A 25,937-nucleotide genomic window follows, 5' to 3' on the forward strand; every position below is an offset into this window, starting at 1 on the left:
GTCAACTGGGGAATTGAAAATTTTCACGTGGCAAGCAAGAGGAGGAGATAAAGGATCACACCTGCGAGGTATATGCCGCGTTTTTCACCGTCGCTGACTACGAGGGGTTTGGTGAGGATTTGTTGAAACGAGAGAGAGAGAAAGAGAGAGAGCTCTGCTGTTCAGCCGTCATCATTTGTAAGTGGGTTCACAAAATTACGCCAACCCACGTCCTCAAAGGAGAACAGCAGCTCGCTCGCTCGCTCTCTCTCTCTCTCTCTCTCTCTCTCTCACACACACACACACACACACAATGGATTGCATGGCGCTCATATTGGCAATCGGGACAGCAACGCCAGAGAGAGAGGTAGCCATGGACACCTATGCTCGCAACTACGGAGAAAACCTACAGTTATCTGAGGCGGAAATCCAGTTTGCAGAGCGCATATGTGAGTAATCCAGTCTTCTCTCATCTCTCATTTACTCATTGGCATTTGCAAAGGCTTTTAGTGGGCTTTCTTTCATTGATATGAAGAACACCTTGAGACCACACTGGCCCATTGGGGCATATATCTCCCCCTTTATCAAGTGGCCTTGAATCTGATCACTGAAAAGCTAATCACCTAAGATTAAGAAGGTTCCCACACTTCTAAACCACACAAAGCTATAGCAGCCACGCTTGCTGTAGAGCGATCTTCTTATGAAAGCCTCCTTTTTAGCTTCAGAATACGATACCTCACGGGATATCAAGTTGGTGTGTGGAAGGCCCAGCCTTGATATATATTTATGCACACATGTGCAAAAACCCAAGCTCGTTGCTCAACGACGTACACAACAAGTTTTGGATAAACTCTCACATTGTGACTTACCTCAACATCATGACCTTCTCTTAGGGAGGCACCGTATACCTAGCTAGGTACGATTGGGGGCAGGGGACCGCCGGCCCGGTTGGGTTGTGGGGGGAGGGGGTCCCCCTGCATGCCCCCCATCGTACCTAGCTAGGTATGCGGTGCCTCTTGAGCAGAAGCTCGTGATGTTATGCATTGTATGAAAAACACTGAAAAAGACTTTGCTTTCCTACATGATAAAATTTCTAAATCTTCTTGGGATATGCACTTGGTCTTCATCAAGTGAGTGGTTTAATATTTTTTTTGTGTTGCTTATAATGCTCTAATCAACTAGGGGTTCTTATCATGTTCATGTAGTTGAAAAATGATATAGTTGAATCCATCCCTAGTTCGAGAACTACAGTTATCACTTGAGATGCCTCTTGGACCTCAAGAGCTACTCGTTTGCTCCACTCTTCATCGAGTGGCTATTGTTGCAACTCAATGGGTACTCAATGACATCATCTAAGTTTTTGCTTTGCCTTTATGTTTATGTAGGTAGTAATGCAAGAATCAATTGCAAGTATTTGGCAATACCCTTCGAAAGGTATGCAGCAGAAGCACCAGATGCCATGCCTTGGCTCAACACTAGACTTGACTGGTAAGAGATGATCATCTCAAGAAACTACTAAAAGTTTAGATCCTATACATATTGTAGTTTGACATTCTTGTGTCCATCCAATATGAACATGTTGCCTAGAAAGCAATCTCGCATGCCATTATGTGGCCAAAGATAATTCTAAATGTTTCTGCAATTAGATCATCGACTAGAGTAGACCAATGCTGAAGTTTTCATTCTTGAAAAATAAACCCCTTTTTTCATTTTCAAAAGGACTTTTTAAAAAACATGAGACAAAAGGTTGTTTTAATTGTCATCTTCACAATTGAAAACCTACAACATGTGTCCCTTTTGTAAATTCAATAGTTTATTGATGATAATTTGGATTAATATAAAAGATAAGCGTAATAGAGATGTGCTTAAAGCTTGCAAATTTCATAAAATTATGAAACATGTGGCAATATGCTACACATCACACAAGTAGTTGCTTCCAGACTAAGGACCTTATACACATACTAGCTGCTATACGAGTGTGTGACATGTCCTCTAGATGGTGGGGGTGTGACAAGCATGGCAAGTCGCGATGTAAGCGAGAAAAGGAGCGAGAGCAACAATGAGAAAGCGAGACAAATGAGAGAGGGAGTGCATTGCTAGCTAGCATTTTAGCTTGCCAACCTAACACTTCTAAGGAGTTTTCCATCTTTTTAGAAAGATAAAAACTTAAGAAATATAGCAATACATTACATGACCGCAAAGTCAAGTACACTCAATCGACACATGTATAGTCATGACTCAAGTATTTCATGCAAAGGAGCACATATGCTTATAGAGATATGAGGTTGGCATGAGACCCTTTGGGGGGATGGGAACACGATGACAATAGCAAAAGAGAGAGAGAGTGAGGGAATGTATCACTAGCTAGGTTCTGAGCTTCCCTTGAGTAAAATTTGTGAAAAAATCATAATTAAAGAATTAAATAATTGCTTAGCTTTCCTCAGGGCATGTTTTCTTAGGGTGATTATCCAAAGGGAACTTGGTTATCTTATAAGGCCAAAAGTCTGTCTCATTGTATTCTTTGTATGTCTCATTAGTGAAAGAGTATTCTCTCTATTTTTTCGAGCTACCTTCTACTAACTTGTGGCATAGTTGACTTGGTCATATGAGTCAGAAAGGGATGAAACAACTTCATTATTTGGGCTACTTACAATGCTAAACTTCTTCCTCTTGTTCAGTCCTTTACCAAGAGGGTCTTCATCTTGATGCTCCCCATGTTTTCTTAGTTGTTCCAAGTTGTGCAGTGTCAATACATTCCATCAAGTGCATGTATCATCTATGTCGGATCTCTCTATGGCACTTGTATATGCATCTTTGAACTAAAATGGATTTCCTTTTCTAGATCTCACACGCTCTCTATCTCAATCAGAGATGTGCCATCTTTGTTTACCTCATTGGTCTGTGTTCTTCACAGCTGCCTTCATGAAGCTAAGCCATATTAGAATTAGCGTGCTCACTGGATTTGAAGCCTTTCAATCAGAGATGTGCCATCTTTGTCTACCTCATTGGTCTATGTTCTTCACAGTTTCCTTCATGAAGCTAAGCCATATTAGAATTAGCGTGCTCACTGGATTTGAAGCCTTTCCATATCTTCATTGTACCTTTTACTGCCTATTTTAACATGGTTTTGGAGCCCTTGGTGTCTCAATAACTTTGGATACTCGAGTGTAGGCCGATCTAGTGTTGTTTTGTACTTGATTGAGAGAGGAGAAGCTTGCTATTTTTTTTCCAAAGTTCTCCCATTTTGATTCATTTGGATAAGTGGAAATTGTGGATGCTTGCTTACAACTTCCTTGTCTTTTACCCTTGTTTACTTTGACCTCGACTCTTTATGCCTTGTTTCATTCGACGTCTCTTTACATCTCTTTAAAGAGAGAGGTCAGTGTTCTCCCATTCCAGAATCATTTGGGCATGTGGAGACTATGGAAGCTCTCTTATGACTTCCTCATCTTTTACCATTGTTTACTCCAACCTCTCTTTATATAGGGCAACCTTGTTGAGGATTCAGGATGTGGATTACTATTCTCAAAAGCTAGAGGATCCTCTCGTAGTTGAGGTAGATCAAAGTCCACGTGTGGCTCATTTGGGTATGTGGAGGCTATGGACCCTTGCTTATGACTTCCTCATCTTTTACCCTTGTTTAACCCGATCTCTCTTTATTAAAGGGAAACCTTGTGGAGCATTCAAGATATGGAGCGCTCTTCTTGAGTTCTAGAGGATCCTCTCAAAGCTAAGCCAAATTAGAGTCTAGGTGTTCACTGAATTGAAAGGATTTCTTTGTCTTCACTCCATCTTCCACTGTATATTTTGACATAGTATCAATAACACTTGGTATATTGACAACCTTGGATGCTCACATGTGGACTAATTTGGTGCCATTTTGAACTTGGTTTGAGAGATAAGAAGCTTGATTTTCTTTTTTCATTTTCTTCAATTCAAGGTGATTTGAATATGTGGAGGCTATAGACCATTGCTTACCACTTCCATGTCTCTTACCTTTGCTTACCCCAACGTTTGAGTGTAGGCTGATCTGGTGTCATTTTGGACTTGATTAGGAGGGAGAAAGCTTGCTACCTTTTTTGGCATTTTCTTCAATTTGCGGTTGATTTGAGTATGTGGAGGCTGTGAACTCTCGCTTACAACTTCCCCATCTCTTACCTTTGTTTGCCCCAACCTCTCTTTACAGAGGGGAACTATGTGAGGATTCAAGATGCACAGAACTATTCTTGAGTGCTAGCGGATACTCTCAAAGCTAAGCCAAATCAAAGCCGAGATGGTCACTAGATTGAAAGACTTTTTTTGTCTTCATTGCATCTACCGCTGCCTATTCTAACATGGTATCACACCCCTTGGTGTCTCAAAAACCTTGGATGCCCAAGTGTGTGGTGCCATTTTGGACTTGACTGAGAGAAGAGAAGTTTATCGTTCTTTTTTTTGCATTTTCTCCAATGTAGGGCTGATTCAGGCTTTCCGTCTTTTACCCTTATTTACCTTGACCTCTTTTTTTAAATGGAAAACCTCACGGAGATTCAGGATGTGGAGCACTATTCTCGAGTGATAGAGGATTCTCTCATAGTTCAGCCAAATTGTAGTTGAGGTGTTTGCCATATCAAAAGCCTTTCTTTGATTGTCTTCATTGCATCTTCGGTTGCCTATTCTAACATAGTATCATAGCCCTTGGTGTTTCTCGACAGCCTTGGACACTCAAATGTTGGCCGATCTAGTGTTGTTTTGGAATTCACTTTGATAGAAGAACTTATGTTTCTTTTTCTAGCATTTTCTCCAACTTGGAGTTGATTTAGGCATGTAGAAGCTATGGACCCTCGCTACAACTTCCCCGTCTTTTATCCTTGTTTAACTTGACCTCTCCTTATACAGAGAAACCTTGTGGAGGATTCATGATGCAGAGCACTCTTCTCGAGTGCTAGAGAAGGCTTTTGAAGTTGAGCTGGATCAAAGTTGAGGTGTTCACCAGATTGGCAGCCTTTCTTTGTCTTCATTGCATCTTTTGTTGCCCTCTTCTGACATGATGTCCAAGTCCTGCGGTCTTGGACACTTGAGTGTGGGTTGATTTGGTGTTGTTTTGGATTTGATTGAGAGGATATTGAGAGAGAACAAGCTTGTTGCTCTTTTTTCCAACATTCGGAGATGATTTGGATTGTGGAGGCTATATACCCTTGCTTACAACTTCCCCATCTTTTACCCTTGTAGCAAAGCGATCATAGCCCTTGGTATCTTGAGGTGTTGGACGCTCGAGTGTCGGTTGACCTAGTGCCATTTTGGACCTGGTTGAGAGAGAAAAACCTTGCTGTGGTTTTGAGAGCCTTGGACGCTCAAGTGTAGGCTGATTTAGTGCCATTTTAGAATTAAATTTTTATTGAGAGAGGAAAGCTTGTTGTTTTTTATGCCTTGCATTATCTCCAATTTATGGGGGACTGATTTGGGGATGTGGATTCTATGGATCCTCAACAGCTTTCTGTCTTTTACCCTTGTTTACCCCGACCTCTTTTTATAGAGGGGAACCTCATGGATGATTTAGGAGCATTGTTCTCAAGAGCTAGAGGATCCTCTTGAAGTTGATCCAAATTAAAGTCGCGGTGTTTGTTAGATCAAAAGACTTTGTTTGTATTCATTGCATATTCCATTGCTTATTTTGACATGGTATCACAACCCTTGGTGTCTAAACAATCTGGGACGCTCAAGTTTGGTTGATCTAGTGCCGTTTTGGACTTGATTCAGAGAGGAGAATCTTCTTGTTATTTTTTCTTTGGCATTTTCTTGAATGTGGAAGTGATTTGGGTATGTGGAGGTTGTGGATACTAACTTACAACTTCCTAGCCCCTTGGTGTTTTGATAGTCTTGGATGCTTGAGTGTTGGTTGATCTAGTGCCATTTTGGAATTGATACAAAAGAAGAAGCTTGTTGTTCTTTTTCTGACATTTTCTCCAATTTGGGACTAATTTAGGAATGTTGTGGCTATTGACCCTCGCTTACAACTTCCCCCTCTTTTACCCTTATTTACCCTGACCTCTCTTTATAGAGAGGAACTTTGTGGAGGATTCAAGATGCACGGAGCAATGCTCTCAAGTGCTAGAGGATCCTCTCAAAGTTGAGCCATATTGGACTCAAGGTGTTCATTGGATTGGAAGCCTTTCTTTGTCTTCATTGCATCTTCCATTGCCTATTCTCACATGGAATCCAAGTCTTGACGGGCCACATTCTTGGACGCCGAAGTGTAGGCTAATTTGATGCCATTTTGGACTTGATTGAGAGAGAAGAAGCTTGTTGTTCTTTTTTTGTGCATGTTTTTCAATCTGGGGCTGATTTGGATATGTAGAGGTTGTGGACCCTCGTTTATGATTTTCCTGTCTTTTATCCTTGTTTATCCAAACGTCTCTTTACACAGGAAAAAACTCATGGAGGATTCAAGAGTGCAAGCATTGTTCTAGAGTACTAGAGGATACTCTCAAAGGTTAGCTAGATCACAGTCAAGGTTTTTACCAGATCGATTGCCTATTACAACCCTTTGTATTTCAACAGCCTTACACGCTCGAGTGTAGGATGATCTGGTGCCATTTTGGACTTCATTGAGAGAGAAAATATATTTTTTTCCTATATTTTTCAGGTGGATTCGGGTACGTGGAGGCTATGGACCCTTGCTTACAACTTCTTCATCTTTTTCCGTTGTTTATCCTGACCTCTCTTTAGAGAGGGGATCCTCATGGAGGATTCAGGATGCAGAGAACTGTTCTCAAGTGCTAAAGGATCCTCTCAAGGTTTAGCTAGACTAGATTTGAGACCTTGTTTGCCGGATCAAAAGCCTTACTTTGTCTTCAGTGCATCTTTCATTGCCCCTATTCTAACATATCAAGGCAAACTTGGATGTCCAAGTGTGGGCTAATTTTTGGTGCCATTTTGGACTTGATTGGAAGAGAAAAATCTTGTTGTCCATTTTTTGGTATTTTCTCCAATGGGGGACTGATTTGGGTATGTGGAGGCTATGGACCCTTGCTTACGACTTCTCAATCTTTTACTCTTGTTTACCTTGAACTCTCTTTAAAGAGGGGAAGGATGCAACTAAGACTCTTCTCGAGTGCTAGAGGATCCTCTCAAAGTGGAGTCAAATTAGAGTCGAGGTGTTTGCAAGATGAAAAACTTTATTTGTCTTCATACGGATCTTTCATTGCCTATTCAGAGATGGTATCACAACCCTTTATGTTTTGACAATCTTGGATGCTCGAGTGTTGGCTGATCTAGTGCCGTTGTGAAATTGATTCAGAGAGAAAAAGCTTATAGTTCTTCTCTCCAATTTGGGATTGATTTGGATACATGAAGCCTAGGGATCCTAACTTACAACTTCCTCGTGTTTTACCCTTGTTTACTTTGACCTCTCTTTATAGAGGGAAACCTTGTGGAGAATTCAAGATACAGAGCACTATTCTCGAGTGCTAGAGGAATCTCTCGAAGTTGAGCTAGATTGGACTTGAGGTGTTCGCTAGATCAAAAGCCTTACTTTGTCTTCATTGCATCTTTTTTTGCCTATTCTAACATGGTATCTAGGTCTTAACGGTCTTGGATGCGCAAGTGTGGACTGATCTGGTGATGTTTTGGACTTGATTGAGAGAGAAGTATCATGATATTCAACATACGAACAATGCAGAGGGCCTGCAAAAATACACGAAGAGTGTCCTACAAGCAATAAAATCAATCCATCAACATACCTAGTGAGTTGCATGAGCACATTATCCACAATGAGACTGATTTGAGAGAGACGGACAATAAGAGACAACACAAAAGCACACACAAGTGCACCTCCATCAAAGTGCTACACCGGCACAACAAGAGAGGAGAGAAGAATAACACAGATGCTAGGTGCAATATCCCCCCTTGCAAGAGTGAGAATTTCCTCATATTTATTTATAGATTTCTTGAATGCTCAAAATGAATACATGTTGTCCACCCGGACATAATAATGACCATAGCTCATAAACAGTGTCTAAATAGTGAAATTTCCATAATCGTGATTTCCTTTTGCATAGTCCATAGCTTTGTCCACCTATTAGCTATAGTAATTACCTACTTATCCCATAGCATACCCTCTTTAAGGACATTTGGTTAATGTACTGCTAGCTCAGATAGTCTTAAGGGAATGAAGACAGTTGCGGTTAGTACCAATAGGGGCACCTACCTTACCTTTCAATCCACTCCGGGTAAGAGCACTTAGAGCACTTTCGATACCTCCAATGGCTGCACCAAATCCCAAAGTGGGCATGGCAAAGTTCAACGGGAAAATGTCCCAATATACTAACAACCACGTTGGTCAGTTTCAAACAAGGTGGTCTACAAGTGGTTATGAGGAATTACATCCAGATGCAATGAAGAAGGAACATTTTGCGACAACGTTGTCTGAAGGTCAAATCCATGGATTGGTTCTTGTAGATGGCATGGCCACCTTTGATGACAATAAAAATTAGAAACAAAGATCTTTATTAAGGTTCAAGGGAGATAAAACATCTGAAAATATTTTCAAGAAGATGAGAAAATTAAACCAAGAAGACTTGTTGGTCAAAGATTATGTGCAAAAGTTCAGAGCTTTGAATAATAGTCTCAAAGCAGCACCCCAGCCTTCCATGGAGCAGTTGGGAGAATAATTTTGTAAGGGCCTCAGAAAGGAATTTAGAAGTTCGGTAGCAAGGAGACCTCCATTAGCAAATGCACTGAATTTTACTGAATTGGTTGAAGCAGCTGCTGCAAGAGCTGAAAGAAGATGTGGAGGTGAAGCAAAACTAAAGGAAAAGATGTTACCATATATATACATGTGGTAGTGATGTGTGTGAACACACTAGGACCATCGGGGCATTTTTTCCCTCTATAGGAGATTTTTTCCCTTGTGCATTGTATATACGCCCATCACTCTAGGGCTATCTATCTTTCCATTTCACACTAAGTAACATACTCTCTATTGTGTGCCTTGAGCTTCCTTCATCTTCTCGAAGCTGTGTGTGTTTCACTGCAACCCTAATATCAACAATTGGTATCAGAGCAGGCTGCATCCTCCCGGGCTTAATCGTCAGCAGTAGGTCCAACACATGCCTCCTCACTTTATCTGATTTCAGTGAGCTTTGGCGAGCATTCATAGGTTGACAAAAAAATTGGGATATCTTGTAGAGCTCAGTCTGCTCAGATTTCTGAGTCGTGCTCATTTCGGCCTCCGTTTCCACTACAGGCATGTCTGCACATGCAATTTTGTCATTTAGTGCAAAATTTTTGTCAGTGCCGTTTTTTGCATAACAGGTCCCTTACAGTCTACTGTGGGTTGTGCTATATAGCACGTGCTAGTCTCACTCAGTTTCTCCTCATTTTGGGCAGTCACTCACATCAAGTGCATGTATTTTCCATTGCCAACAACAACACAAATGTGTCCAAGATGTTTGCTGCTGAGGAAAGATTGGATGGTGACAATTACCCTATGTGGGCTTACATGATGCAACATGTTCTTGTGTCAAAGGGCATCTAAAATATTGTGTAGGGCATTGATGTACGTCCTGGTACTGAGGATGTAGGCGATATTGAGGATGTTGCAGGTCTTGCTGCAAGGATTTCTTCTATTAAAGTTGTTTTGCCTACGGTAGAACAAGCTTGTTGGGATGTAAAGGATGTGCAAGCTCATGCATTGATTGAGTTGTCTATAAAGCACACCATTACTCCTCACATTCGTTTAGCAAAATCTGCAAAACAGGCTTGGGATATTCTAGCAGGTCTTTATGCAAGCCACAATGAGGCTAAAATTGCTTTGCTGCGTAAAGAGCTGGAATCAAAGATTATGCATGAGGAAGATGATATGGACACTTTCCTTCCTGGTGTCAAGGATATCAATGAGAAACTTATTTTTGCAGGTGAAGTCATTTCAGACAGTTCCCTTGTGTAGACTGTTCTTGATGCCTTACCAGATTCATACCAGAGTTTTGCTAGTACTTGGAGACTTATGACCCAAGGATATCTTGAAGGTGTCAAGTTTCATGCATTATGCACATTACTGTTGCAAGAGTCACTTTCCAAAAAAACAGGACTAGGCAGCGTGCAGTTGAACACGCTTTATTGCTTCTCAAAGAAAGTGTGTTAATAGCAATGCAGCCACTTCTTATGGTTCTATTGCGAGTGGAAAAACTTCTGTTCTTAATGCTTCTGCTGGCAGCAATTTTTCTGGAAATTGTGGTGATAAGGGCAAAAAGAAGATGCGTTGCCATTATTGTAAAGCTGATGATCACTTGATCAAGCAGTGTCCTAAGTTGAAGGCCAAAGAGGCTACAAAGAAAGAGGGTGGTTCCACTACAAATGCTGGTTCCACTACAAATGTAGCCATTGTTGAGTCTTATGTGAAAGGATATTGTGATGCTGATGTTGATGCAAAATGGGCTTTTAGTACAAAGTCCACTTACAATTCTGTTGTCCATGATGCATGCATGTCAGTTGCTCCAGATTCACCTGTGTGGTATTTTGACAGTGATGCCACAAAGCACATTACCTCACATCATGAATTTTTCACCTCTCTCGAGTCTGTCCCTCATGGGAATTCAGTCACTTGTGCCAACAATGCCTCTTATCCGGTTCAGGGAGTTGGAAAGATTGTGCTTACTGCTGCAAATGGCAGTTCTTTCACACTTGTTGATGCACTTTATATACCTAGGATCAAAAAGAATCTTTTCTCTGTATTTGCACTTGCTAGACTTGGACTTGTAGTCAAATTCGTGGATGACAGACGTACAGTTCATGATCTCAGTTTTGGGGATGAAATTGTTGCATTTGGCTTTTTGTGACGTGGGCTGTATAAGCTCACTTTGTATGACAAGTGTGGATAAAATTTTGCAAATGTGATTACACATTCAAGGGCTGTTTCAGATGCAAAACTGTGCCATGCACGTTTTGGGTATCTGAATTTTGCCAATTTGCTACGTTTGCAAAAATCTGATATGGTTTCTTTTTTGCCGCCTCTTGAAGCACCTGTCAAACATGTTTGTGAAGTCTGTATTTTGGGTAAGATGCAGCGTTCGGAGTTTTCAAAGGATGGTTCAGTTAGGGGCACATGCAGGTTGCATCTTGTGCATAGTGATGTTTGTGGGCCCATGTAAACTCCGTCCTTGGCAATTACCTTTACTTCGTGACTGTCATTGATGATTACTCCAGGCATGCATGGGTATTTCCGCTTAAAAAAAAGTCCAAAGTTTTTATGTGCTTCATACAATTTCTGACTATGGCTGAAAATGTATCAAAATGTACTACGGACACCCTTTGTTCCGCTCGAGGGGGGGAGTATATGTCTCATGAATTTAATGTATGTCTGGCTAGCCATGGGATAAAACACCAATGTACAATGCCTTATACACCTCAGCAAAATGGTGTTCTTGAGAGGAAAAACAGGTCACTTACGGAAATGGCACGATGTATGGTCAAAAGTCAAGCTTTGCCACAATCTTTTTGGCTTGAGGACATCATGTGTGCCACTTATGTACTTAACAGGTGTCCTACAAAAGCTTTGCAGTCTATTACTCCATATGAAGCATGGCATGATAGAAAGCCTTCTATTGAGCACATGAGTGTTTTTGGCTGTTTGGCATATGCTTTGGTGCCACAAACACACTCTGAAAATTGGATGATAAGGCTGTCAAATGTATATTTGTTGGTTATAGTGCTAGAATCAAAGGTTACAGGTTGTATCATTCTCAAATAAAGAGTATTTTGGTTTCACGGGATGTAGTGTTTGTGGAAGATTCTGTTCAGCCCTTGCTGTCATGTACTAGAGACAATTTTGTAAGCTCACGGGACATTTATGACACTTTGTTGCCTCTTTTCAGTGGTGGAGGTTTGAATGTAGATTCCAATGTGGCAAATGTACAACCTATGGGGGTTTTGAAAAAGTTACAGATCAGCCTATTACTGATGCAGATGCACATGATGTACTTGATGAGGAAAGGGCCGAAAATGAGCAGGCTAGAGGTATGCCAAAATGGCTGGTGCATACATTGCGTGACAGTAAATTAGATGCACCTTTGTCTTGTCGTACTCGTTCAGGCTCTCGCCATGCATCTTATGCATCAGATTGTTATGCTTTGCCTGTGTCTAGCTTACATGATGTTTTGGAACCTCTGTCTTTTGATGAAGCACAGAATTCAGGAAATTGGATGGTTGCTATGCAATTAGAATATGATGCACTTATAGATTATGATGGACTTATAGAGAATGACACATGGACTTTATGTGATTTGCCTCCTGGCAAAAAAGGCCATTTGTACAAAGTGGGTTTACAAGTTGAAACGCAAGCCGGATGGTGAGATCGATCGTCATAAGGCCTGACTTGTTGCAAAGGGTTATGCACAGCAAAAAGGCATACATTATGAAGAGACTTTTTCTCCCACTTTTCATATGACTACTGTGTGTTTTCTATGTGCATTGGCAACTCATTTTGGTTGGGATGTACATCAATCAGACATTATTACGTCCGCTTTCTTGAATGGTGACATATTTGAGGAAGTTTATGGAACGCAGCCTCGCAGTTTTGTCAAGAAAGGACAAGAGGACAAAGTGTGCAGATGTAAGAAGGCTTTGTATGGGTTGAATAAATCTCCTCGTGCTTGGTATGAGAAAGATGACACTCATTTGGTCAAACAAGGCTTTCGTAACTGTCCAACAGAAAGCACATTGTATGGAAAGAGGGTGTACTTCTCTTTGTGGTTCTTTATGTAGATGATTTGTTGATCACTGGACCAAATAACATACCTATTTTTGAATTTAAGGCTAATTTGAATGCTACTTTCAAGATGAAAGATTTGGGGCTATTGCATTCATTACTTGGGTATTTAGTTTAAGCAATGTGATGGTGGTATTGCCTTTTGTCAAAAAAGTTACATAGGGACATTGCTATGTAAGTTTGGAATTGAGGATTGCAAACCTATTGCCACTCCCATGGAAACAAGTTTAAAATTGAGTCTTCATGATGTTGGTGATCCTACAAATGTCACTCTTAACCAAACTGTTGTTGGATGCCTCATTTATGTATGCAACACGAGGCCGCATATTCAGTTTGCAGTCTCACAGGTCAGCAGATTTATGCATAGCCCAGGGTCTAAGCATTGGCAGGCTGTCAAGAGGATTTTCTGCTACCTTAGTGGCACTTTACATCTTGGCTTGTTTTATCCCAAGGGGGGATCACTACACAGGCTATGTGAAGGAGTTTTTTAAATTATTTTCCATTCGTGATATATGCTAATTTTGAAGTCTCACTCAAGGCTTCTATGCCACTAATGAACTTGGCCTAAAATATGTATAATTTAGATATCCAAGTGTCTACATCTCGATGCCATTCTTGCTTAGCGGATTTAGGAATATTTTTGCCAAGGATAAAATATAAAGAGAATAGTGTTTCCGTTAATGATGCCTAATAAGAGTCAAGAACCTGAAGAGGATTGATGTATGATCCCAATATGATTAAAAACCAAAATACATAAGCAAGATGGTATATATATTATCATTCGCTTCAAAGTTTTATCTATTACAACAATATTGTCAATGAGATCGGAGCTCTTAGAGTCCAAAGCTTAGGTGACAAGCTATCTAGATTTTCATCCTACTTGAAAAAATAAAATGGGCCACCATGGATAACACCATGGTATTATGGTGTGATGAGAATATAACATGCATGCAAACCATTATATAAAATATTCCACGAGAAAAGTAAATATCACGGCTTCATCCTTTGTATGGCTTTCATCTCCAATGACAACATAAGTAAGTGCATCCTTCCTGAAACTAATAGGGGATATGGGATACGTTCAATCATAGGCATGTAGCTGTGTGCATAGCGGGATATCAACTTCTAGGGTATAAACCAGGATCTAAAGATCATGATTGAATTTCTCCTTCTTGAAGATAATAGTGACAAGTGCTGGGACAGAGTGATACAATGATTAGGACAAGCACTTAGGGAGCCTATCTTTGATTAGAGAGAGGAAAAATTGCTTTATGCTATTACATCAAGATCTACATCAAAGCTTTGAATTCTCTAATCCGTCATAATTTGATTATACGTCTTAATAATATCAAAGCTTTCTACATTATGTTACTATATTATTTTCCTTTACCAAAGATTTCACAAAAGACTAAAAAAAGATGCATGTCTCATTCTGATGTAATTGCATGACTAAGAAATAAACAAAGCAAAGCAAGAAGAAAGAAGCAACTTAGCTCAGGTCTTGTTCATGAATATTTCCACAACTTTGATGGGTGTAATACTCAAGCTTTGATACCACTGCAACAGACGGATAATGTAGAGGGCCTACAAAAATACACAAATTGCATCCTACAATCAATAAAATCAATCAATTAACATACCTGGCGAGTCGCACGAGCACATAATCAACAACAAGACTGATTAGAGAGAGAGGGATAGTAAGAGACATCACAAAATCACATGCAGATGCACCTCCAAGAGCGGAATGTTGCACTGGCACGGTGAGAGAGAGGAGAGAGGAGAGGATCTCCCCCCTACAAGAGTGAGCATTTTCCTCTAAGTATTTACTTATAGATTTCTTGAATGCTCAAAATAAATATAGACTATCCACCCAAAATAATATGCTTACAACTTCCTCATCTTTTACTCTTATTTACCAAAACCTCTCTTTATAGAGGGGAACCTCGTGGAGGATTTGTTGGGTATCCAAGTCCTTTGCAGTGATGTCTAGCCTGTGGGAACACCTCTTCACACATGCAGGGGCTTAGTGGAGTTTGCATGAGTCAAAGAATGGTTGATAGCATTTTACAAAAGATATATATATGTAAAGAACTTAATTAAAGATTGTAGTAGCGTGTTTTTTCTCTAGCAAGCTGTACGGAGTGCTCTCTCTCTCTCTCTCTCTCTCTCTCTCTCTCTCTCTCTCTCTCTCTCTCTCTCTCTCTCTCTCTCTCTCTCTCTCTCTCTCTCTCTCTCTCTCTCTCTCTCTTTCTTTCTCGCTCTCTGGTGTAGCGCGCCTGCACCACCATGCCTCCATAGCTAAAGCACCCAACACATGGTATCAGAGCTTTGGCTCAACCTCGGTGCTCGACAAGCAACGCGTGGGACAGGCCGCCTGTGAAGGGAAAGAGAAGCATGTCGACCTGCTGCAAAACACACAAAGGCAGCATCAGGCTAATCGCCCTGGACTTCTGAGTATTTTTTGACACTTGGGCGCTTTCGATTGGTGCATCCTCAGCCCGCTACGAGCACATCAAGCTTGCCCGTCATCTCCTGCCTGCACTCTACACAAAGAATTCGACTTTTTTTTAATTTTATGTTCACATAGAGTATTAAAGGTGGTGGCCAACCCTATTTTGATTTTCCAGCAAACGGGGATTCCCACCCTCGCAAAACCCTTGCAAAATCTTTCATGCTACACTTCTTGCATTATGTGCTCGGTGTTCATTTATGGTGTGCTCAGTATTCAATCATGCTGGCAACGAGCTCAAAACAGTAAATTGACATAAAGTGGTATTAGTCATATTCTAAAGCTTCGACACCTTTGCTTCGGAACTTCGAAAGTTGATTGAAACCTTTCGCCTTCTTTTACTTTGAAGACCTCAACATGGCGTCAAAAGTCGACAAATACAACGGGACCGGTTTCCACACTTGGCAGATCAAAGTTAAAGGCTATTTGATGCAGAAGAACCTATGGAACGTGGTCAAGCCTCTCGCAGCCGACGAATCTGGCACATCCGCTGCAGTAACAAGGGCATTATCTGATGAGCAATAGAGGAAAGACGAACAAGCTTTTGGTATCATTCTAACTTCCTTAGAAGACGACTTTATTCATTATTTAGACGATGTTGATTCTTCAAGTGCTGCCTGGATAGAATTAGAGAAGCTTTTTGGTGCCAAAGCTAAGTATTCCAAAATGAGTTTAAAAATGAAATTATATTCTTTTCGCATGCATGAAGATGAAAATATTGTAGCTTTAGCTAATAGACTGAAGAGCATCAAAACACAGCTAGTTTATGTTGAAGCCCCTGTGCCAGGTGAAGACCTTATAGCCGTTTTTATGAAGAGTCTCCCTGCAGAATTTCGTCAAATTGTCACTATTTTGAAGGAGAAGGATCCTCTACCTTCTTTGGATGGTATTGTTAACTCATTGCAGGAAGAAGAGAAGCGAGTACCACGAATCAGCTCTTTCGTACCAACTGCATATGTAGCCCGTGGTTGCACTTCAACTGCCAATTCTACCAGGTCTACTATCAGCACTAGACCTTGTGCTATATGTAGACGCAGCAATCATCAAACCAAGGATTGTTTCAGCCTGCCTTCTTTGGATGGTATTGTTAACTCATTGCAGGAAGAAGAGAAGCGAGTACCACGAATTAGCTCTTTCGTACCAACTGCATATGTAGCGTGTGGTTGCACTTCAACTACCAATTCTACCAGGTCTACTACCAGCACTAGACCTTGTGCTATATATGGACGCAACAATCATCAAACCAAGGATTGTTTCAACAAAAATCCTTGCATCCATTGTGGAAAGACTAATCATCCTCCGGACAAATGCTTTAAGAAGAACAAGTGACAGATCAATATGGTTGAAGGTGATGAAGACGATGCAACACCAATGCTTTTCCTAGAAAGTGATGTCTTGTAGTTTGTTTTGAGTCTGTCTTTATGTTTCCATTATGTCACTTATTTTTTAATGATTGTATGGATTATAGAAACTGCCATAAAATAAAATGGTAGGACCACCCTTTGTTGTTTGGTCGAGTTCTGGTATGTCTCACACTGGTAGTTGTTTGAGGAAGTACACACACACCTATGTTATTGTCAAGGAGGGGTCTTCTACTCATGGTTTCAGGTGAATGAACTTTGCCATGGTCTGTCTGTCTCGAGTCCATTGTCAGTGGTTTGGGCTTGAGGGGGGGTTGTTGGGTATCCAAGCCCTTTGCAGTGATGTCTAGCCTGTGGGAACACCTCTTCACACATGCAGGGGCTTAGTGGATTTTGCATGAGTCAAAGAATGGTTGATAGCATTTCACAAAAGATATATTTATGTAAAGAAATTAATTAAAGATTGTAGTAGCGTGTTTTTTCTCTAGCAAGCTGTACCGAGTGCTCTCTCTCTCTCTCTCTCTCTCTCTCTCTCTCTCTCTCTCTCTCTCTCTCTCTCTCTTTCTTTCTCGCTCTCTGTTGTAGCACGCCTGCACCACCATGCCTCCATAGCTAAAGCACCCAGTAGGATTGAGGATGCAAAGCACTATTCTCGAGTGTTAGAGGATCCTCTCAAAGTTCGGCGGAGTGGACGCCCGAGTGTGAGCTGATCTGGTGCCATTTTACTTTGTTTTTCTTGTGTTTTCTCCAATTGGAGGATGGTTTGGATATGTCAAGGCTATGGATCATTGCTTACGACTTCCCCATCTCTTACCCTTCTTTGCCCTGACCTCTCTTTACAAAGAGGAATCTCGTGGAGGATTCAGGATGCGGAGTACTATTCTCTAGTGCACAGCCCCAGACTGATGTAAGAAGTTCCATTTTGTGAAGTGGTCTAGTTGTTATTGAAACTGTAATGGCTTTGACTGCTTGTTTCTACTCCTCAAAATTTCTTCTTTTTTCCCCGATGGATACGATCACTTCCTTGCTTTGTGAAGCTAGTTATCGAGAAGTTGTTTCAAAAGAATCGTAGGTTCCTAGACCTCTAGACTTGTCTGAGAGTAGTAGAAGCGGACAAGTTGTGTGTAGATTAAAAGAGCTTGGTTCTTCACAATCTTTCCTCCCAACAGTAGATCATTCTTGAAGAACACAATCTTCCACCTCTTCTTTATCCATTTACATTTTTTTCTCGCAAGGCCTTTTATATACAGGCACTCCTTGGACAACTACAAAGGATCTTCATTTTGCACCCAAAAGTGGCTTTATCTTAACATTAGAGTGAGAACATGATACTTTTACATCCTCGTAATTGATCAACTTCCTCGAATTATTATAGGATATGCGAACTAAGTTTTGAAGTGATTTAAATTCACAAAGTTGGCTTATGCGCCTAAAAAATTTAGAAATATTTCGAGATGTGGCTTCCATCCTAAACTTATGTTTACACTGAGCATTTTTCAACCTAAATTGTACCCAAAAAAATATGTGTGCTATTTTTTGCCATCTTTCATAAAATTGGCAATATAATCCAGCATATAGCCTATCTTGGTGAGCTTTAGAGTTCTAAATAAGTAGCCTTCGTAGTTCTCAACATTTTTATGCTTAAAACAATAAATAATATTTGTATTTGACCTTATGAAATTTTTATCCATGCTAATTTAATGAAAAAAATTATACTTTGGCCAATTTTTGTATACATACAATACAAAGGCATGTTTGAGTATGCACATGGATTTCATAGTGTGTAATTCTTGTTCCTGGAGTTTTGGGGCGCCATTTAGCTAACAGCACAACGCGGGGGAGGGTTTTTCCTTTTTACAAGACCCAGGCTTAGTTTGAGTTAGAAGTATATTCTCTTCAATACTTATAATCTCACTTCAACAAGAATGGTAAGTTGTTTGAAGGTGTCTTATGCATGCAATTTTTTATCCCTTTAATGATTTTTCTGTATCTATATGAATGTAAAGGACCAAACTGTATCAAGAAGATGTAGCATTAGTGACATAGATAACCAACCATAGTCAAAGAAACATCAATGATAGGTCAGCACAATAAAGAAAACCTAACTCTATGTCTTAAAGAAAACCTAACTCTATGATAGGTCAGCACAATAAAGAAAACGTGATTTTAAAAAACCTAACTCTATGTCTTAAAAGAACAGGTGGAACTTGAATAATCATAGATTTTGATCAAGAAACTAGTGAGATTTATGGAAATTACACATTGGTAGTTTAGAAAATTATTGTATGCACAATGGCCAAATAGACAATAAATGTTACTATTTTTACAATAAAAAGTGGTGTATTAGCTTCAAGTTCAAGCAAGGACTCTAAAACATTGACAAGTATAGTAGGAGGATTGAGTTTTTTTTTGAAACCCTAAAAGGACATTTTTAAGTCTAATTAGGTTTCCAATCTAGTGTTAAGCAGGTGATAGTTGAGCTCACGCTACACACGATTAGCTTAGCCTACTAATCTTAAACACTCCCTCCTTGAATATAGGTTTGATCTCGGGTGGGTTCTTCTTCTGTATCCAAGTGAATGCTTTTTTTTTTTTAATGCAAGGTCCAATTTTGTGTTCATAACCACTTGTGCATCCTTTGAGCCACTGAAGGAAGGGTGTGCCATCAAGTGACCATCTAGGACGTCGAATTCTTTAGTTTTAAGTCAAAACGGTATACACAAGAGTAGCTTTGTCTCTATTGTGCCATAGTGCATAGATCATTCAGCCAGTAGGAGAGCCCAGTTTATTTGTTGAACAAACGGCATCACATAAGCCTTTTGAGTATCTTAGCATGTTCTAGAAATCCAATGTGGTATATTAGTCACCGCATTTCCCTCCCTCTGGAGTAATAGGTCTTTAGGTCAAGACTCATCCAATAAATGTTATGACATTAAGAATTCTCTGATCTCTCTCTCTCTCTCTCTCTCTCTCTCTCTCACAGTTTCAATCGTGCCGCTTTCAAAAAAAATGCCGGTCAAGAGGAAGAGGAAAAGGGAAAATCCCACCTAGACTCTAAGAAAAGTTGTGTAAAAGTTAGCATAATTTTTAAAAAATTTCCTGTTTGAAAAAAAAAATCATGAAAAGGAATTGTGTATGGTTGGATTGAGTTTTAAAAGACATGCAGGTATGAAGAGGAGGCAGTGGGGCTAGCAGAAAGAGCCGCGCGGGAGGCAATGGCGGAATGGGGGGGGCAAGCGGAAGAGATAACCCACATTCTGGTCTACTCCACCAGCGGGGCGTTGAGTCCGGGACTGGACTTACGGCTCATCAAGAAGCTCGGCCTGCGCCGCGCCACCAAGCACTTCTGGGTGGCCTTCAATGGATGCCATGCTGGTGTGATGGGCATCCGCACGGCAGCAGAGATTGCCTACAGTGGCGGCGGCAGCAAAGCAAGCCTAGCCCCTCGCGTGTTGGTTATCTGGGTGGAGATCAATTCCTGCCAAGCGCAGTCCCCCGACCCTGCATCCAGCTCTGCCAACAACATTGTCGTCGCTTCTATCTTTGGCGACGGCGCTGCCGCCGCCATCATTGCCCCCCCTTTGCCGTCGCATCTTGTACATCAGGCTCTCTTCGAAGTGCACTCCTCTGCATCCTCCTACATTGATGGCTCCGCCTCTGAAGCCGGCATCATTGCGCGTGTTCGGCAAACAGGGCTCCTCGCTGCACTTTCCAAGGATGTCCCCCGCCTCATTGAAGAGCATGTGGATCAGTTTGCAAATACTCTGCTAAAAAGTGCCCAGCTTAATTACGATTCTGTGAATTGGGTTGTGCACCCTGGGGGACGAGCCATCGTGGATGCTGTAGAGAAGGGATGCCACCTTCAGCCCCAACAGTTGGAGCTTTCCAGGTAAATCCCGATTCCCTATTATTAGGGTTTTTTGGGTTTTTGCCTGTCTTCTTTCTTTTGTGGAAATGTTCTAGCTCTGCTTCAGTTGTAGTTGCTCTATATTCATAAACAAAATCAAGGGGAATTTACCAAAATACGCCCGAAATTTGTGTAAGTTCCTAAAATACCCCTCAAATTTTGCAATTTTTTTTTCCAAAATACCTCTCTTCTTTTTGCCATCAATTCCCAAAATGCCCTTGAAATTTTCCAATCTTCATAGGGTGATTGGCTCTTTCTCAACAGAGGATGAGAGAACTCGGATTTTAGATGGTACTGTGGGCTCTCGAAATGAAATGTCCTCTCTATTTATAGACATAGATGGATGCCTCTATTGTAAGCTCATTGGTGAAATTTTTGGTCTAAGACACCCTCTGGTCAAAATAAATAAAGTATGCCTTCAAAATTGGCACAAGGGTATTTTGGGAATCTTTGAAATTTCAGGGGTATTTTGGGGCTTTCCACAAATTTCAACGGTATTTTGGTCATTTTCCCTAAATTCAAAGGTGTGTTAAGTGGAAGCATGCTTTGAGATTGCCTAGCAATGACGAGCTTAAACATATGATTCTTCTTCAAGTGTCATGTTTAATGTTTAGTGGTACGCTATTGCTCAAGTCGATTGTCCCCATACGCATCATCAAACTCAATGCTACTCACAAACTAGCATTTTCATCTATCACTTATCATGACTATCAATGTAAGTTCTTCAAGTTTCTTGTACATATTGTTCCAATATCCTCTGTGCTTTCTTCGTTATCAATGAAGACTTGTTGCATAAGGCCTACTTTACTGAAGCTTTATGCCAATCCACTATTAGGAGCATGATTGGAACAATCAATTCTGAGCTTTAGTCTAGCTTATTGCAATAAAACGACGTTGATCACCACGTGTAACTCTGGTTGAACGCCAAAAGTCCTAGATACAAATTCTCTTCATCAAAACAAAGGTCTATTTCTTGGTTATTTGTTTGTTTAAATCCTCATGCAGTCAATTCTCGAAGCATCGAAAAATAAGATTGCCACATATGAAAGCCGCTATGAAAACTCAAAGAAGATATTAGCAATATCTTTTATACTCAACCGGAGCATTTTGAATTTAACCTTTGCATTACTCTTTCCTCTTATCAAAAGAATGATGAAGTTTGCAACTAGCAATTTTGTAGCATGCATACCTTGCTTCAACCCCTTTTGATGCATCACACAAGCTATCATAATATTTAGCTTATTAGTGAAACAAAAGCATAATATTCGACTTTAAAAATAGAAAATTGATTGTTATCCTAACCATTCATATTCTCTCTTATTTTGCAGAAGAATATTGAAAAACTATTCTAATATGGGTGCACCAACAATTCTCTTTGTATTGAAGCTCTTGCACCAGGAGCACATGCGCTGCAAAAGGTCTGTACAATGGAGCTTTGCCCTTGCTTTTGGACCCGGCATCTCTATGGAGGGTTGCCTACTTCGACTCTTGTGAGCTATAATCAATCCTATATTAGTTTACTCTTTGTTTGATTTTTATAACTATTTTGTTACAGACGATATATACACAATTGCCAAAGTTATACACTCATGTCTATGATTTACAATGAACAAGTGAGGCTTTGTGAAGGGCTTGAAAGGTGACTTGATAGTCTAAAAAAGATTGTGTTACATTTTTTAACAATATGGTGTGTCAAATGTGCTTATGAAAAAGGGTAATCTTCTTATCTTTTATTTTAAAGTATTTAGCTACCTCGTTTCACAGATTTTTGACAAAGATCTAAAACAACCCCAACAGACTACATATGCATACTTCACCCAAAAAAAGAACTACCTTTATATAGATGATCTTATCAAAGGGTTTACAAAAATTTGTGATTTTCCTTCCTTGTTCATGCATTTGAAAATGATTAAGCACACTAAAAATGGTCTTCATCATATTTCTCGCACAAAGAATTGAACAAAGCGGAAACATGTCTATTATCCACCAATCCATCCTCTCTTCACCCTACTTTATTGAAACATTAACCACGAGATGTCATCAAAACACTTTTAAGAGAGAATGAGTTTAGGGAGCCTTTAGTTATCATGGCACTATTGAATTGCAAGCACATACATGGGTTTCTGTTCCTTTTTTCTTTGGAGTAGTGAAAATCTCTTTTATTTGCAGTAACATACGACTTGGTTGAATATGGCAATACAAAAATAGCCTCCATATAGAGATTTTTCTTGCTCTCTTAAATGGAGAGATATCTTTTATCATTTTCTTTGCTCAAAATGCTCAACATATCAATCTTCCAATTAAAAGGAGTGTGTCCCCCTAGTGCCTAGTGAGTGGTTATATAGTTGAAGCTCTTATACCAATGTCATGGGCAGCTATTAAAATTGCAACTTAAATCTATATGTTACTCCTAACAAGCGCTTCTCAACCTTTATAAAACAAAGAGACAAAAAAGATACATCAACACTATATAGAGGATCAACCAAACCTTTTGAGGTCCATGTACTGCATTATTGAGGTGGATTTGTGTCCTTATTTTTTATTCGATGATGTGAGGGCCATACCCAAAGTCAACCCTACTCACCTCCTTTAGTCCTCCAGACCGTTCCAGGGGAGTGGCGTAGATCTATCTGCAGGTATCCCTCCCACTTGGGATCGACATTCAGACAGGACTCCGGCCTATTTCAAATGCCAACCCAAGGGGGTACATCCCTTCATTCAATGATTCTATCCGCTTCTCATAATCAATCTGTCCTTGACAACTTTTCGTACTCAAAATCGTGCTACTTAGTCTTGATTCTCTTGATCTTTAACTTGAGGATCTGCTCTTGCTTTCTTGTTCTCCCTTGGTTCATGGCGATAACCCTTTTTTTTTGACAAGTAGGCACGACAGTTATCACTTTCTCCTAAGAAGAGGGATCTTGTAATCCTACTTGGTCTCGCTCATCTCCGGTTACCCATTTTTATCCCACGTAGTCCTAGCGTTTAACATAAAAAAATTAAATCAACATCCGACCATCTGACCCTCCGGATCCGTCCACCCACCGAACCATTTCATGAAAATCTCTTCCCGAAGTAGTACTTAACTACTACAAAATCGGGAAGATAGTAGTCTATCAGACATCATCAAACAACAAGCAGCATGCAATCTGTTGCATACCCTCGTTCATAGAAATTCATTTGGTTGTTCCCACCAGATCTTTATTTAGAAACTTTTAATTTATTTTCTTTCCTTTATCTGCTATAATTAGCTTGTAACTAGTTTCCTAACTAATCATGCAACACATTTAGTTTCAACCAATTTATCTTACCTCTCCATTCAGGCCAAGATAATCGGTTACAAGCCATCAAAATGGCATCACCTTCACAATATTTTTCAGAATTAAATGTTTGGAAAATGCTCATCAAGTAATTTAATCATTCCTTCCTAAGCATTTTATTTCAAAAGGTATATCACCAGGATAGCCCCTATATTCCTAACCTTTCCAGTTCCTTTTTAAGCAGCCATGTCGAACAAATTTCCTTAATTAAATTCACATCATCCTCCCTGAGTATAACCTTCTCATCCAACCATTGACATCAGGCCATACCCAGATAATGGCCGATTTTCAATCAGATACCGTGGGTACTTCACCCGGCCGGGCAAAAATAAAACAAACCCATTCATCCCTTATCCCTCGGGCATGAATGACCTAAGTATAACAACTTGCCGGTTACGCTGTCCTAGCCGAAAAGGGCCAATCTCCGACAAGTTTCCCGAGAGAATCCTCTCAATGAGCCGGCATTTCAATCAAATTGACCCCAAGAAGATCCATCTTGGTTCCCAATCATTTTTAGACAATCTTCAGAACTCCTAGTTAAATATATGTTTTGCAATGGGCTATCCCTATCACCTCTCGAGATTCCTTTTTAACTCCTAGTTGGTAATTTTCAAGTTCATTCATTTGTCAACCTTAATTCCTACTTTCATTAATTATCTACCAGCCAAGTTTATTTAGAAAATACAAGCGAGTTTTTACCATAGGCAGTTTGATGGTTAATGTCTCTTCGAAAAAGCCAACTTTTTAAGTTCAATCCCCGTTTTGTCAATTCCCAGGTTTTTGTAATCCTTTGTCATCCATGGGGCATCTCCATGGAAGCTTGTAGAGTTTTCGGTTCAAACAACACGGAGATCAATTTCGCGAAGTTATCCCCTATCTCCCCCATCCCGTATTTGCAAACAAACTTGAAATTGAGAACTTTAGAAATACTCTTCAATACCAAAAATTGAACTACTTCTATCGAGCTTAAACAACTACTCTTTTCTTATGGTACCCAGCTTTCCATTTTAGGAAGTTAGAAGGTCATCCTATAATTTATGAGTTTTCGAGCTTTCCATTAAAGCTTAAACCTAAAATGTAAGGTAGTCACTAAAGCTTACACCTAAGTGCAAAGTTACCAATTAAAGCTTAGCTTACGAGAGCAAATCTACCTTTGAAGCTTAACTTTATGATGTATAGATACTCTTATCACTTGACCCTAATTGCAAGATTTCCATTAAAGCTTAAAACCTAAAAATGCAAGGTAATCACTAAAGCTTACATCTAAGTGCAAAGTTAACTTACGAGTGCAAATCTACCTTTGAAGCTTAACTTTATGATGTGTAGATACTCTTATCACTTGACCCTAATTGCAAGGTTTCCATTAAAGCTTAGAACCTAAAAATGCAAGGTAATCACTAAAGCTTACATCTAAGTGCAAAGTTACCATTAAAGCTTAGCTTACGAGTGCAAATCTACGTTTGAAGCTTAACTTTATAATGCGTAGATACTCTTATCACTTAACCCTAATTGCAAGGTTTCCATTAAAGCTTAAAACCTAAAAATACAAAATAATCACTAAAGCTTAAATCTAAGTGCAAAGTTATCATTAAAGCTTAGCTTACAAGTGCAAATCTACCTTTGAAGCGTAATTAGTGATGCGTAGATACTCTTATCACTTAACCATAATTGCAAGGTTTTCATTAAAGCTTAAAACCTAAAAATACAAGGTAATCACTAAAGCTTACATCTAAGTGCAAAGTTACCATTAAAGCTTAACTTACAGGTGCAAATCTACCTTTGAAGCTTAAGATGCGTAGATACTCTTATCACTTAATCCTAATTGAAAGGTTTTCATTAAAGCTTAAAACCTAAAAATGCACATAAACCTTCCTAGTATCAAAACACAAGGATTAATAATCTTACTAGAAATGAAGATTACTTCTTCTAAGCAAGAGGGAAGTGGGGTTGAAGTCCTTCTTAAAGATATGTGAGGCTCAAGGAGGAAGGAAAGGGATTTATGGTGAAGAGGAAGGAGAGAGGAGCTTCTTCACAAAACCCTCAAGGGTTTGGCCTTCAAAAAAGGGAGAGAGCAAGAGCAAGGTTTAACGGAAACCTTGATTTACTTAAGCATAGT

At 39.9% G+C, this 25,937-nt stretch overlaps 1 protein-coding gene across 1 annotated transcript; it reads left to right on the plus strand.

Moving 5' to 3' along the window:
* Positions 1–277: 277 nt before the first annotated feature.
* Positions 278–22,125, plus strand: LOC147438703 (polyketide synthase 3-like). Its single transcript, XM_086484182.1, has 4 exons — positions 278–428; positions 1,365–1,467; positions 19,761–20,483; positions 21,830–22,125. The coding sequence occupies exons 1-4, from the start codon at positions 293–295 to the stop codon at positions 21,993–21,995; spliced, it is 1,128 nt and encodes a 375-aa protein (XP_086340308.1). The 5' UTR covers positions 278–292; the 3' UTR covers positions 21,996–22,125.
* Positions 22,126–25,937: the final 3,812 nt, after the last annotated feature.

Source organism: Adiantum capillus-veneris, chromosome 16, assembly GCF_014529385.1.
Source record: "Adiantum capillus-veneris isolate H3 chromosome 16, ASM1452938v2, whole genome shotgun sequence".
NCBI lineage: Eukaryota > Viridiplantae > Streptophyta > Polypodiopsida > Polypodiales > Pteridaceae > Adiantum > Adiantum capillus-veneris.